Raw genomic sequence first — 15,135 nt, 5'->3', positions numbered from 1 at the left:
GAGGGGGTGCCAGACCCCGGAGCGGCTGGAGGATTAGCCCAGGAATGACTCACAGGATCAGCCGGTGGATGGAGGACAGCCAGTGAGTGTCCGGCAAGTCTGGAGAGCCAGGAGGGCCCTCATCCTTGTCCACTTCATGTATGACGTGGCCTCGTCCATCATTCCACCTCAGCTATTCCCACCTGGGACCGGGACATGTCCCGCAGTGCCTTAGTTAGGCCCACGTGAGACTGGGAGACCTCCCACACCAACTGGGACAAACTCTGGAGGCCCTTGGTAATGCCCACCTGAGACTGGGACATGCCCTGCAATGCCTCATCAAGGTCCACCTGGTAGTGGGTCACGTCCCCCAGCAACTGTGACATTCTTGTGAAACCCTCAGATATGGCCGTCACCGACAGGGCGACGCCTTGGACACCTTCACTCATGGTGCCGACGGCGTGCATCAGGCTCTCCACTGCGGTCGCCACCCTAACAGTGTTGGCCTCTGTGCGACATATTGCCGGCACCATCTCCTGTGCTCGTATCCTCTGGGACTCCTCCAAATCGGTTAGGGACCTGCTGGAGCGTCGCCGACACCCCCCTCTGAATAACACGGTCGCTCCCTAGCGACTGCATCAGCTCCGGGTAAACCTGTTCCAGAAGCTCAGCATCTGATTGGGTCCCAGCTGGGTCCTGGGATCCAGCAGACCTCCGACTGCTGTGTCGCCTGGGCTTTCCTGCCCTTCACCTGATGTGGGTCCGCAGCTGTGTGGTGCTCACCAGAATTTGGCCCAGAAACCGGTCCACTAGTGTCACCCACCGAGGTGTGTATCTCTGCGCTGGTGCAGGGTGGGGACGACAGTTGTGCTGCGAGTACCGGTGGTGTCTTCGGAGTCCCCCTCCGAGGTATTCTCATGGGAAGTGGTGGGGACCACGCCAGATAGGGCGTCATCTTCGGATGAGGTTCCTGCAGGAGAATGGACATGTGGTCAGTAGGAGGGATGGGTCGGCCTGCATGGCATTAACAACTTGTGTGACAGGTCATCTGGGTGTGAAAGGTCAACCAGGGGACACCATGAGCCGCACACGTCATTCATCATGGGGGTGTGGGGAAGGGGTTGTGTGGGGGGAGAGATGGGGAATATGGGGGTTGAGGAGTATGGGGGGGTGGGTGGCATGGGCAGCACTTCTGGACATGGGTGGGCTGGGGCATGGAATGGTGCTGGGCAGGTCCGGTGATAACCCATCCATGCAGCCTGGTTTGGTACCTGTTCTTTTCAAAAATAACAGCAGAAGCTATTTGGATCTGTAATATCATGACAGATACATCAGAAATGCCATCCAACCATTGAAGCAGCTGCATGAGAACTGGACAGCCAAGGTAATTTACAGCTATACTTTGAAAGTGGGAGAAAGACTGCCCCCCACCAGGCTGTCCCAACTTCATCCTTACCTGAGAGCCGACCTCCTGGCAATTTAACTACAGGAAGCTTTGCTGATTCCTCTGCTTTTACATAGCCACCACTCCAGATAAAGTATCAATTCATCTAACAAACAACAGGCTTGATATGAAAGAGACTGAAATAATTCCAGATTGTATTGGTGCTGTGCCTTTTTCATCTGTATCTGCTCCTAGTATATGTGTGTATATGTGTGTGTGTGCGATAGTGAGTAAGGCATTAGGTGCGTAAGGCATTGGGCGTGACCATCCCAAAAGGGAACAAAGTCCCAAAGCGAACGCGTTTAGTCGTGTGTTTCCCAGCACTTGCAGTGCCGAGAAACACATGGCTATTCAACGCGACTCACTTTGAATAAGGGGCCTGAATGGGGAACGCATAGCCGAGGTGCACATAGCCCCGTTTTCCTACAATAACGAGCTCCGTTTTCCAAAAACTCCCCGTTGCAGCGAGAAAGCGGGACACATTTTTAAATGGCGTCCCGGTCTCCGAGGCCCCTGCTCAGCCGAACACAACATGGGAGGGTCTCCCTGTCCGCATCCCCCAACACCCACAGCAGGCAACCCCGACTCGATCGCACACATGTAAAAATGACAGCTTGGCACCTTGACAGTGCCAACCTGGCACCTTGTTACTGCCCCTGCTAGCTGTCAGTGCTACCTGGGCACGTTGGCAGTACCATTCTGGCATCCAAGTAGCACTGTCAGGGTGTCAGGCTGGAACTGTCAGTGTACCCGGGTGGTACCAGCAGTGTCAGGGCACCACCATGCCCAACAAGCATGCAGTTGGGGGCCTCTGATCCCTTGGGAGACCCTCATGAGTACCGTTCCATTTGTGGGCACAATGCTTGCCGGAGGTCCCCGAGGCAAAATAATTGAACCCCAAAGCCTCAGGTACTGCAGGAATCTGCACATTAGGATGGGGCTTACTGACTCACTATAATATGCAGATTTTCTAAAAAAGTGAGCCCGCCCTTTGTGAGCGAGATTCCCCTTGAAACGTCTCGCGAGATTGCGTTGGATCTTGCGAGGTGTTCCGAGCCGGGTAGATTCCAGCAGCGGGTCTCCCGGCTTTCAACGACCCTGCTGCGCCGCGGCAAGCAGCTTTTCTGGTGCAGCGTAGCTGGAGGATCGCGCCCATTGTGTTTAAACCTCTGAGGTAAGTGGCTGCGGATAATTAATCTTTATTTTTACATTCACAAAAGCTTGCTGCTGGATTCAGTTAAATTGGGGCAAAATCACTCTGGGTATAGAAAGCAGACAAATCTCTCACATAAAGGCAATTTGGTCATGGAAAACAATAAGAAAAACATCAGGCGGAGTTCTCTGGCCTCCCAGCCACGTGTTTCGCGGTAGCGGGAGGCGACGCACCTTTCGCCAGTGGTGGAATTCTCTTTTCCTGCTGTTATCAATGGGAATTCTGAAGGCACCCCATGCAGCCTGGTGGGTAGGGCTGCACTGCCAGTGGGACCAGAGAATTCCAGCCACAATCTTTGTGACAGCCCTGATCAGATTGACCCTCAGTCTACTAAACTCAAGGACCAGGTTTATGCAACTTGCTGCTATAATCTAACCTCACAAACCCTGGGACAATTCAATTAGTAATCTAGCTAATTATCAACAATACAGTGAGCCTCCCTCAGCTGGACACAGCTATAATAAGTCTGCCACAGAGGGCTGGATCCATTCCATACATCAATCATCAGACTTTTCATTTTGCTGCCAGCATATTCACCCCTTTCCTCCAAACTGGACAATTATTCACAGTTAATGCAGGGTAGAAAAACTGAAAATAGCTATTGGGGAATTTATATTGAATGCAAGGACAGGTGGATCTTCCTCAAGATGTCCTGTGGATTCTTAATCAGATAGGTGCTTAATTCATAGTTAATGAAGTGTAAGAGAGGCAAAATTAGAAGGAATTAACTCGGGGAGAGATTTTTGGTCACTCAGATACAAGCATTTTCACTGCTTCTAAGAATGTTATTGAGCATTGGGCACATGTGGGCAGCACAGTAGCACAGTGGTTAGCACCGTGGCTTCACAGCGCCAGGGTCCCAGGTTCGATTCCCAGCTTGGGTAGCTGTCTGTGCGGAGTCTGCACGTTCTCCCTGCGTCTGCGTGGGTTTCCTCCGGGTGCTCTGGGTTCCTCCCACAGTCCAAAGACGTGCAGGTTAGGTGGATTGGCCATGCTAAATTGTCCTAAGTGACCAAAAAAGGTTAGGAGGGGTTATTGGGTTACGGGGATAGGATGGAAGTGAGGGCTTAAGTGGGTCGGTGCAGACTCGATGGACTGAATGGCCTCCTTCTGCATTGTATGTTCTATGTTCTATGTTACTGTGGGTCACATGGCATTTATTTTAGGAGACAACATTTATGCCAAATCACATTTTCAATTAACCAATAGAGACACATTTTGGAAACTGAAATTACAGGTTGTATACCATTTTAACAAAATGACCGCCAATCTAAATTGACAAAGTAAATTGCTACTTTAAACAATTAGCAATTCGCAGACCGACTGTATGAATGCAAAATGTGCCTCCGGCTTCAACCATACTTTTCGTTGTGGTTCCAGAACTTTATCACTGATCCCAGCAGGGTATATTACTGTAGTAAGAGTAGTTCTCTCTGGCAATTCAAAGTGGAATGCTTGCGGAATTGGGACAGTTTTCCCTTTCGTATATCGCTGAATGCATTGGTCCATCGCTGTTAGCTGTGCAGTAACTGCTTCCAGAAACTGATCCTGTAGCCTGTCAAAAACATCATTTTTAGTTACCATTAAAGGATACTTTAAACAACATAATTTGAAATACAGCATAAATGGACAAGAAATGTGCTTTACCTCAGATACAAAATTGTGTAGAGTTTCCCGACCAACTGATGCTCTTCTCCCCAAATAATTGCAGAGTAATTTAAATGAAACACCTTTCCACTCAGTAAACATGGAAATAATGGTATATTTTCCTACTTTTTCTATCAAATTCACCCTATACAAATTTCATAGTTCTAGCCCACTGCTAAATATCAGCTGCTGGAACGTCACTGAATTTTGATCAGAGATCTACACAAAAAGCTTTCATGGAGCTACTTATTAGTTATAAAGTTCACGTTAGTTCAGATTTCCAGAGTTTTCCTGTTTTGTTTTTTGATTTTTTAAGAGCCTCTTCTGGAACCCATTTGCAAAATGAATATCAAAAAAGGGGCAGGACGACTTGACTTCCGGGCGGCGAGCGAGGAGGTCGCAGGGAGAGGGGCTCCCGCAAGCGGTGGACAGCAGGAGGAACAGCCCCCCCCCCCGACAGGCCGGACGGCGGAGGAGGAGCGCCGGCGGAGGAGCCGGAGCGGGAGCCGAGGAGCCGGAGCCGAGGAGCCGGAGCGGAGGAGCCGAGGAGCCGGAGCGGAGGAGCCGAGGAGCCGGAGCGGAGGAGCCGGGGCGGAGGAGCCGAGGAGCCGGAGCGGAGGAGCCGAGGAGCCGGAGCGGAGGAGCCGAGGAGCCGGAGCGGGAGCCGAGGAGCCGGAGCCGAGGAGCCGGAGCGGAGGAGCCGAGGAGCCAGAGCGGGAGCGGAGGAGCCGGAGCGGAGGAGCCGGAGCGGAGGAGCCGGAGCGGCGACAGGGGGGCCCAACAGCAGCAGGTCCATCCCCTCTCCCTCCCCCCCCCCCCCCCACGCGGGCCAGGAGCGGTGCGGCGGCGGCGGCGGCGGCGGCCCCTCTTCTCTCCCCCCCCCCCCCCCCACGCGACCCAGGAGCGGTGCGGCGGCGGCGGCCCCTCTTCTCCCCCCCCCCCCCCCCCACGCGGGCCAGGAGCGGTGCGGCGGCGGCGGCCCCTCTTCTCTCCCCCCCCCCCCCACGCGGGCCAGGAGCGGTGCGGCGGCGGCGGCCCCTCTTCTCTCCCCCCCCCCCCCCCCCCACGCGGGCCAGGAGCGGTGCGGCGGCGGCGGCCCCTCTTCTCTCCCCCCCCGGCCAGGAGCGGTGCGGCGGCCCCTCTTCTCTTTCCCCCCCCCCCCCCCCCAGCCAGCAGCGGGGACCCCCCCCCCCCAGCCAGCAGCGGGGACCCCCCCCCCAGCCAGCAGCGGGGACACAACCCCCCCCCCCCCCCCAGCCAGCAGCGGGGACACAACCCCCCCCCCCCCCAGCCAGCAGCGGGGACACAACCCCCCCCCCCCCCCCCAGCCAGCAGCGGGGACACAACCCCCCCCCCCCCCCCGCAGCCAGCAGCGGGGACACAACCCCCCCCCCCCCCCAACCAGCAGCGACCACCGGCCCACTCGCCCCTCCCCCCCCCCCCAACTGCTGTGACCACCACGTGGCAAAGACAAAGGGACTCTCTCTCCTGGTTGAGTGGGGAAAAAAGAAAAAAGAGACTTGTATTTCTGTTCTTCCCAAAAGAAAACTGGTAAAGAGAAAAGGGGTAGGGGAAATAAATTAAAAAAAAAAAAATATATATATATATATATATATATATACATATATAGATATATAATAATAAATAAAATAAAAATAGGGTGCGGAAAAGGGGGAAAAAGAAGAACAAGGAGAGAAGAAAAGATGAAGGGGAAGGGGGAGAAAAAAGTGCCAGAAGGGAGCCAAGAGAAAGGGGGCACCGGAAGTAGACTGGGCAAAGGGAAAGCCAGCTCGGGCGAACGAGTCAACACGCGAAGCGGCGGGAAGGATGCTTCGCCGCATCCAGAAGAGCTGGACGGGCGGGCAACCTCTCCCCTGGGGTTAGAGGGGGGCGTGAATTGGAAGGAAGCCTTTGCCGAGGTGGTGAGGGAGCAGCTGCAGGCATTCAAGGCAGAGTTAAAAGCAGACGCAGAGGCCGCAGCACAGGCAGCAGTGACCAGGGCCATGTCAGGGGTGCAGCAGGTTCTGACCAGATTGGAGAAGAAAGTGGATGCCCAAGGGAAGATACTGGAAGCCCAAGGGAAGATACTGGAAGCCCAGGGGGCAACCATTAAAGAGCTGGAGAAGGCAGCGACTGACGCGAGCGACCGGGTCATATCCCTGGAGAGGGGAATGGTGAAACTGAGTGCAACACAGGGGAGCCTGAAGGGCAGGGTAGACGACCAGGAGATCAGCTCGAGAAGGCAAAATATCAAGATAGTGGGCCTGCCAGAGGGGATAGAGGGTAGAAATCCCACAACATTCGTGGCTGCGATGCTGGGCTCCTTAGTGGGGCGGGAAACTTTTCCCACCCCACCGGAAATGGACAGAGCTCATCGGTCACTGCGCCCGAAGCCCAAGGAAGGGGAAAAACCGAGAGCAGTTATAGCCAGACTGCACCGGTACCGGGATAGGGAGACAATCCTGCGCTGGGCCAAGGAGAATAGAGCCTGCAATTGGGACGGGCACGCCATCCGAATCTACGAGGATTTTGGAGCGGACATAGCTAAGAGACGGGCGGAGTTCAACAGAGCGAAAGCAGCTCTCTATAAGAACAAAGTACGTTTTGGTATGCTGTACCCAGCAAAACTCTGGGTCACATACCAACACAAGGAATATTTCTTTACAGCCCCTGCCGAGGCGAATAGATTCGTCGAGGAGCACGGGCTGGAAAAACGCCATGGGAAGTAGGGACGAGGGGCCCATGGCAAGGAGACACGTCATGCCGACGGGGGGGTGGGGAGGGGCGAGGCAAAGCCAGCCCCCTCCCCCCTGGCAGAAACACCCAGAACGGAAAACAACCCAATGCCCTAGGGCCCGCTCCAGGTGGGAGGCCAGGCCCCGGCACGAGGGAACGGGAGTACTGGAGAGGGGAGAGGGGAAGCGGGACAGCAACCTCCGAGAGGGGAGCCACCGTGCTAGCAGGAAAGCTAGCGAAGGGGGCGCGCAACAGAGCAGGGCCGCAGCGCACCCCCAACAGGGGGGAAGGCGCCAGGCAGGGGAGGGGGGGGATCACCCATCAAAGGTGGGAGAGCAAATGGGGACAGGAATGGGGGAGAGAGGGGCAATGGAGGGGTACACAGGGGTATCCCCGAAAGGGATAGAGCGGGGGGGGGGGGGGGGGCCCCCGGGGGGCGAGAGACCAGGGAGGGGAAACGCAGGGACGAAGGGACAAAGAGGCCAGTAAGGGAATAGGGCCACAAAGTGCCACAGACAAGGGCTCGAAACAGGGAACTGCTGCAAGCACCCACCCAGTACGGTCTGTGGGTGAAGGGGCCCCCCGGAGTGCAGGGGACTACCCGCGTGGCGGACACAAAGTGGACGGCCATGGCGGGTGTCCCCGGGACAAGGGGGAACCCCGGAGCGCAGGGACCCGACCGCATGGGGAGAGCAGTGATAGTGGACATCCTGGACGGCCCCCTAACATAGGGAAACCCCAGAGGGCAGGGGCGCGTCCACCGGACAAATATGGTTAACCCCACAGGAGCAAGGGGGCAGAAGCCCCCCACCAGAATAGTCACCTGGAACGTAAGGGGACTTAACGGCCCAGTGAAGAGATCTAGAGTCCTCACCCACCTTAGAAACATGAGGGCCGACATAGTCTTCCTCCAAGAGACGCACTTGAGGGAGCAGGACCAACTGCGGGTAAGAAAGGGCTGGGTGGGACAAACCTATCATTCCTGTTATGGGGCAAGGGCCAGGGGGGTGGCGATCCTGATTGGCAAGAGGACAATGTTTAGGGCGACAAAGACGGTTACGGACCCAGGGGGACGGTATGTCATGGTCAGCGGGGCCCTGGATGGGGCGCCGGTAGTTCTAGTTAACGTGTACGCGCCCAACTGGGACGACACGAGCTTCATCCAAAAGACCATGGCAGAAATCCCGGACATAGCGACGCACCGACTAATCATGGGGGGGGACTTCAACTGTGTACAGGACCCAACGACGGACAGATCAAACCCCAGAACGGGGAAAACCTCAAACATGGCAAGGGAACTCAGCCACTATATGGAGCAGATGGGAGCAGTAGACCCCTGGAGATTCGCCCACCCGGGGGAGAAAGAATTCTCTTTCTTCTCCCCAGTACACAACGTATACACCAGAATTGACTTCTTTGTGGTGGGGAAAACGGTGCTTCCAGAGATAGACAAGGTGGAATACTCCGCAATTGTGATATCAGACCACGCTCCACACTACATGGATGTGCGGCTAGAGACGGGAAGGGCCCAGCGCCCCAAATGGAGGTTGGACGGTGCCTTACTAGCTGACAAGGCCTTCAGCGAAAGGATAGCGCAGGCCATAGCGGAGTACACTGAGATCAACCAAAACGGGGAGGTCTCACCCTCCACGTTCTGGGAAGCGCTTAAGGCCGTACTAAGAGGGGAAATCATAGCCTACAAAGCGCAAAGAGATAGGGAGGAAAGGGTGGCTAGGCAGAAGCTGGTCGACTCCATACTGGAGGTAGACCATAAATACTCCGAGGCCCCGACTGTAGAACTCCTGGCGGAGAGAAAAGAATTACAAAGGAACTTTGACCTGCTCTCCACCAGGAAAGCAGTACACCAACTCCGCCAGGCACGCGGGGCCCTATACGAACACGGAGACAAAGCCAGCCGCCTGTTGGCCCACCAGCTGAGGAAAGCAGGCAACCAGCAGAGAAATTGCGCAAATCAGAGATACCAGAGGCACGTTGGAAACAGAACCAGAGAAGATTAACAAAACCTTCAAGGCCTTCTACCAAGAGCTGTACACCTCAGAGCCCCCAACGGGGAAGGCTGGGATGAACCGGTTTCTTGACGGACTGAACATACCAGTTGTGGGAGAGGGCAGAAAACGGGATCTGGAAGCACCACTAGCACTGGGAGAGATCATGGAGAGCATTAGCTCCATGCAGGCGGGGAAGGCGCCGGGACCGGACGGATTCCCGGCGGACTTCTACAAAAAATTTGCGACAGCGCTGGCCCCGCACATGCGGGAGATGTTCACAGACTCGCTAGCTAGGGGCACGTTGCCACCCACGTTAGCACAGGCCTCAATCTCGCTGATACCTAAGAAAGACAAAGACCCAACGGAATGTGGGTCATACAGACCCATATCTCTGCTGAATGCAGACGCCAAAATACTGGCCAAAATCCTAGCCAAAAGGCTAGAAGACTGTGTACCTGAGGTGGTCACAGAGGACCAGACGGGCTTTGTCAAAGGTAGACAGCTGACCGCGAACATCAGGCGCCTGCTGAACGTGATAATGACCCCCTCCGGGGAGAGAACACAAGAGGTGATCGTCTCCCTGGACGCAGAAAAGGCCTTCGACAGAGTCGAATGGATATACCTCATAGAGGTACTGGAGCGGTTCGGGCTTGGAACAGGGTTCACAGCTTGGGTAAAGCTCCTGTACAACGCTCCCATGGCGAGTGTACAGACCAACAATACCAACTCCCAATACTTCCAGCTGCACAGGGGCACCAGACAAGGATGCCCACTGTCCCCGCTGCTGTTCGCACTAGCAATCGAACCGCTAGCAATCGCGCTCAGGGCAGCAAAAAATTGGAGGGGGATTCGAAGGGGACGTAGAGAGCACAGAGTCTCACTCTATGCGGATGATCTGCTCCTCTATATCTCGGACCCACAAAGCAGCATGGACGGAATCATCGCGCTCCTGAAAGAGTTTGGAGCCTTCTCGGGCTACAAACTCAACATGAGCAAAAGTGAGATCTTCCCATTACACCCGCAAGGGGGGGGGGGGGGGGGGGGGGGGGGGGGGGGCAGCACTAAAGGGGCTGCCGTTCAAACAAGCCCGACATAAATTCCGCTACCTGGGGATCCAAATAGCCCATGACTGGAAAGGGATCCACAAATGGAACCTCACCAGCCTGACGGAGGAAGTTAAAAAGGACCTGCAAAGATGGAACACACTCCCGCTCTCCCTCGCGGGGAGAGTTCAGACGATCAAAATGAACGTACTGCCCAGGTTCCTCTTCCTGTTTAGATCCATTCCGATCTACATCCCCAAGGCCTTTTTCAAAGCGCTGGACAAACTCATCATGGCGTTCGTATGGGGGGGTAAAAATGCTAGGATCCCAAAGAAGGTCTTACAAAAAACAAAAACCAGGGGAGGGTTAGCCCTCCCGAATCTACAATTCTACCACTGGGCAGCAACAGCCGAGCGAGTAAGGGGATGGATCCAGGAGCCAGAAGCTGAGTGGGTGCGTGCGGAGGAGGCCTCCTGCATGGGAACCTCCCTCCGGGCCCTCGCCACGGCAGCACTCCCATCCCCACCCAAAAAACACTCCAGCAGCCCAGTGGTGACAGCCACCCTCCAATCCTGGAACCAACTGCGGCAGCAACTTGGCCTGACCAAAATGTCGAACAGGGCTCCCATCTGCAACAACCATAGGTTCAAACCAGCACTGACCGACGCCACCTTCAAAAGGTGGAGGCAGGACGGGGGGACACTGACAGTCAGGGACCTATACACGGACGACAGGATCGCAACACTGGACGAACTGACAGAGAAATTTCAGCTAGCTGGGGGGAACGAGCTACGGTACCTGCAGCTCAAAAACTTCCTACGAAAGGAGACAAGGACGTACCCACAACCGCCACGACAGACACTACTGGAAGACCTACTGGACGCAAGTATCCTAGAGAAAGGGAACTGTAGTGACATGTATGACCGACTGGTAGATAGGGACGACACCGTACTGGACGCAACAAGGAGGAAATGGGAGGACGACCTGGGGATGGAGATCGGGTGGGGACTCTGGAGCGAAGCACTGCATAGGGTCAACTCCACCTCCACGTGCGCAAGGCTCAGCCTGACGCAACTAAAAGTGGTACATAGAGCCCACTTAACAAGAACCCGTATGAGTAGGTTCTTCCCGGAGGTGGAAGACAGATGTGAACGGTGCCAAAGAGGCCCGGCCAACCACGCCCACATGTTCTGGTCCTGCCCCAGACTCGTGGAGTACTGGACAGCCTTCTTCGAGGTAATGTCCAAAGTGGTGGGAGTGAGGGTGGAGCCATGCCCGATAGTGGCGGTCTTCGGGGTTTCAGAACAGCCAGATCTATTCCTGGGGAGGAGGGCGGATGCCCTTGCCTTTGCCTCCCTGATCGCCCGCCGTAGAATCCTGTTTGGCTGGCGGTCAGCAGCACCGCCCAGAGCTGCGGACTGGCTGTCCGACCTCTCGGAATCTCTCCAAATGGAGAAAATCAAATTTGCCATCCGAGGGTCGGACGACGGCTTCCACAGAACGTGGGAGCCATTCATGCAACTGTTCCGGGACCTATTTGTGGCCAATGTACAAGAGGAAGAATAGTCGGGGGAAGGTAGCGGGAGGGGGGGGGGGGGGGGGGGGGCTACAGGTTCGTTACGGGGGTTCGATGGCTAGCTAAGGCCCAAAACCAAGCTAAATAAACATGTTGAGGGGGGGGGGGGGGGGGGGGCGCAGTTACTACTACGAAGATGCTTACCTGTAAATATGTATGTTAATTTTTGCGTGTTTGTTTTTGTTTGTTTTTTTTTTTCTCTCTCTCCTAACAATTTGTAATTTGTTCAATATAAAATACGAAAACTGAATAAAAACATTTATAAAAAAAAAAAAAGGGGCAGGACTGGGTACTAAATATTACTGGATACACGGGGCTGGATTTTCATCATGGCGGCAGTAATTCAAAATCGATATCACAATCCCACCTCCTGCCCAACAGTGCCATGGAACGACAGCAATGTCACAGCTGACCCAAGACAGAGATGGACGGACAGGCAGATTAAAAGGCCTACTTCCATTCACAGGCATATCAGTCCAATTTTATAGATAAGTTTGAGTTCCTAAATGATCAACCCTACTCCCTCACTCTCCCCCTCACCCACTATTCATTCCTGTATTTTCCATGTGCCTATCCTCTCAGCCTCATGGCTCATATCGGCTTACTGCTGGCAGCAGACAGCCTCACTGATGAAGTTCATGTCAATGGGAGGGAACGGTTGCCCACAGTCCCCACATTGCTGGAGGATGATGATAACTTGCAGTGGGCACAGCGCACTGTTCCTCAAAGATATACCATGAATATATGACTCCTGTCTGCAGCTCGCTTACTCTCAGTGACCAGTGTTATATCAGGGTGATGTCATGCTGGGAGTCATCTCTCCTGGTCTAGACTCCTCCGTAGTTAAGTATGCCCCTGAGGTTTTTACATAGAAACATGCAGAGAAAATACAAGCAGGATGAGGCCATCATGCCTGCTTCGCTATTCACTACAATAATGGCTCATGATCAAGTTCAATACCATGATCCTGCCATCCCCTCATATCCCTTTATCCTCAAGAGCTACATCTAATTCCTTCTTGAAATTACACAATGTTTTGGCCTCAGCTACTTTCTGTGGTAACGAATTCCACAGATTCAGCACTCTCTGGGTGAAGAAATTTCTCCTCACCTCAGTCCGAAAAAGTTTGCCAAATTTTCCTAAAACTATGACGCTTGTTCTGTACTTCCCCACCTTCGGGAACATTCTTTCTGAATCTACCCTATCTAATCCTGTTAGAATTTTATAAGTTTGTCACCCTCCTACCCAACTTTATATCATCTTCAAATTTAGAGAAAATACATTTGGTTCCCTCATCCAAATCATTAATATGTAATTTTTATTTGTTCCTGGGACATGGACGTCACTGGTTGCACCAACATTAATTGCCCATCCCTAATTGCCATTTAACTGAGTGGCTTGCAGACCATTTAGTAATAATAATAATCTTTATTGTCACAAGTAGGCTTACATTAACACTGCAATGAAGTTACTGTGAAAAGCCCCTAGTCGGCACACTCCGGCGCCTGTTCGGGTACACAGAGGGAGAATTCAGAATGTCCAAATTACCTAACTGCACATCTTTTGGGACTTGTAGGAGGAAACTGGAGCTCCCGGAGGAAACCCACGCAGACACGGGGAGAATGCGCAGACTCCACATCGAGAGTAATCCAAGACGGGAATCGATCCTGGGATCCTGGAGCCCACTGTGCTACTGTGCTGCCCCATTTTGTGGTCATTTAAGAGTTAACCACATTGCTGTGGGTCTGGAGTCACATGTTGGCCAGACCAGGTGAGGATGGCAGATTTCCTTCCCTAAAGGGCGTTGATGAATCAGATGGGTTTTTACGGCAATCGGCAGTGGTTTCATGGTCATCATTAGATTTTTTATTCCAGATTTTAGTTGAATTTGTTAGGAAAATAAGGGTAGTTTTAAAGGATTTATGTTTGTATTGGTAAACATTAGAAAAAAGGATATAGTTTTAAGTGGCTTTAATTTAATGTTTCTGTAAAAACCCTGCATGGGAGCCAGCCAGCTGGGGATGATTGTTATAGCAGAAAGGTTGTAGCAGTTTCTGTGCCTGGGAGGGTAAAACCTATAATTAGATTTATGCTGCATAAAGGTGTTTGTATATGTGGGAGTTGGTTATGATCCAACTGTGTTTTTGTTGTGCTTAGAGAGGGCTATGGCATGAAGAATAAATAAATTAGCAGTGGTTGCTTAGCTACTGGGGCCTCGTAAGGTAGAGAAACTTTAAAATTTCAGTTTAGCTAATTTGATTTCAGTTGGAGATAGGTAGTGAGAGAGAAGGGAGCTCTCATAGCTCTGTTAGAAGCAGTGGGTTTAGAAGGCTAGAGACAAAAATATGGGGAGCCATTAGATCCCTCCTTGCCTGATCATAGTCGTTACTTTGAAATTGGTACACAGATTTGGACTCCACTGGGAGGTAACGCACAGGAAGGCAGTCTAGATCATGGCCCTAATGGGCAAGGGAACGCACAAGAGAGAACAAAAAAAGTAGAAATGCAAACGTTATAGGAGATTCTATGGTTAGAAAGACAGACAGGCAGTTATGTAACTGTCCCGCATGACGTATTGCCTCCCTGGTGCCAGGATAAAGCACAGCACAGAGAGGGCTTTTTAAAACATTATTCTTTCATGTGATGTGGACAGGCGACATTGACAAGCTCGGTATTTGTTTCCTATCTCTAATTGCCCTTGAACTGAGTGGCTTGCCATGCCATTTCCCAAGGGCAGTTAAGAGTCGGTTAAGGGCAGTCATGTGTTTGGAGTCACATGTAGGCCAGATCTAGTATGGTGCAGAATATTCTGCAGCGGTGAGAGAGTTGCAGAAAATGTTCATGCTAACAGCATAGACAGAGGAGGCATTGAGCTCCTATAGCCAGATTTTCAAAAGCTAGGGATGAAGTTAAAAAGTAGGGCGTCAAAGTAGTAATCTCTGCATTATTCTCAGTGCTACATGCTAGTGAGAGTAAAAATAGAGAGGGAGAGTCAATGTGTGGTTTATGGCATGGAACAGGAGGAATGATTCAGATTCCTGTGCCATTGAGATCATTTCTGGAGCAGGAGGCATGTATTCAAAAGGGACACATTGGGCGCAATTCTCCGCACTCACGACGGTGCGGAGAATAGCGTGGCTCGTAAAATTTTACGGCCATGCTAGTCCTACGCCCTCCCGCTATTTTCCCCCCCCCCACCCCCGACTCCCGATACGAACCGCTGCCGCTGTTTTTTTACGGCCAGCAGCGATTCTCAGCTGTCCGATGGGCCGAGTTCCCAGCCCTTTACGGCTGTTTTTACGAACGGCAAACACACCTGGTCTGGCCGTTTGTAAAAACGGCCGTAAAGTCCCGATTTTTAAAACCATGGCACCGATTGGCACGGCAGTACCACGGCCGTGCCAAGGGTGCCATGGGCCTGCGATCGGTGCCCACCGATCGCGGGCAGCGGGTCCGATGCCCGCGCACTCTTTGTCCCTCCGCCGCCC

At 53.2% G+C, this 15,135-nt stretch overlaps 1 protein-coding gene across 1 annotated transcript in view; it reads right to left on the bottom strand.

Moving 5' to 3' along the window:
- The window catches only part of LOC119970025 (ufm1-specific protease 2-like), a 116,596-nt gene that overhangs the window by 51,791 nt on the left and 49,670 nt on the right, over nucleotides 1-15,135 (bottom strand). Inside the window, exon 6 of the mRNA XM_038803972.1 lies at nucleotides 3,999-4,191. Within this exon, the coding sequence (XP_038659900.1) occupies nucleotides 3,999-4,191 (193 nt within the window). The remainder of the gene's footprint in view (nucleotides 1-3,998; nucleotides 4,192-15,135) is intronic.

The sequence above is a fragment of the Scyliorhinus canicula genome, chromosome 8, assembly GCF_902713615.1.
Source record: "Scyliorhinus canicula chromosome 8, sScyCan1.1, whole genome shotgun sequence".
Lineage (NCBI taxonomy): Eukaryota > Metazoa > Chordata > Chondrichthyes > Carcharhiniformes > Scyliorhinidae > Scyliorhinus > Scyliorhinus canicula.
The sequence above is the reverse complement of the archived record's forward strand: the minus strand, read 5'-3'. Positions and strand labels throughout refer to the sequence as shown.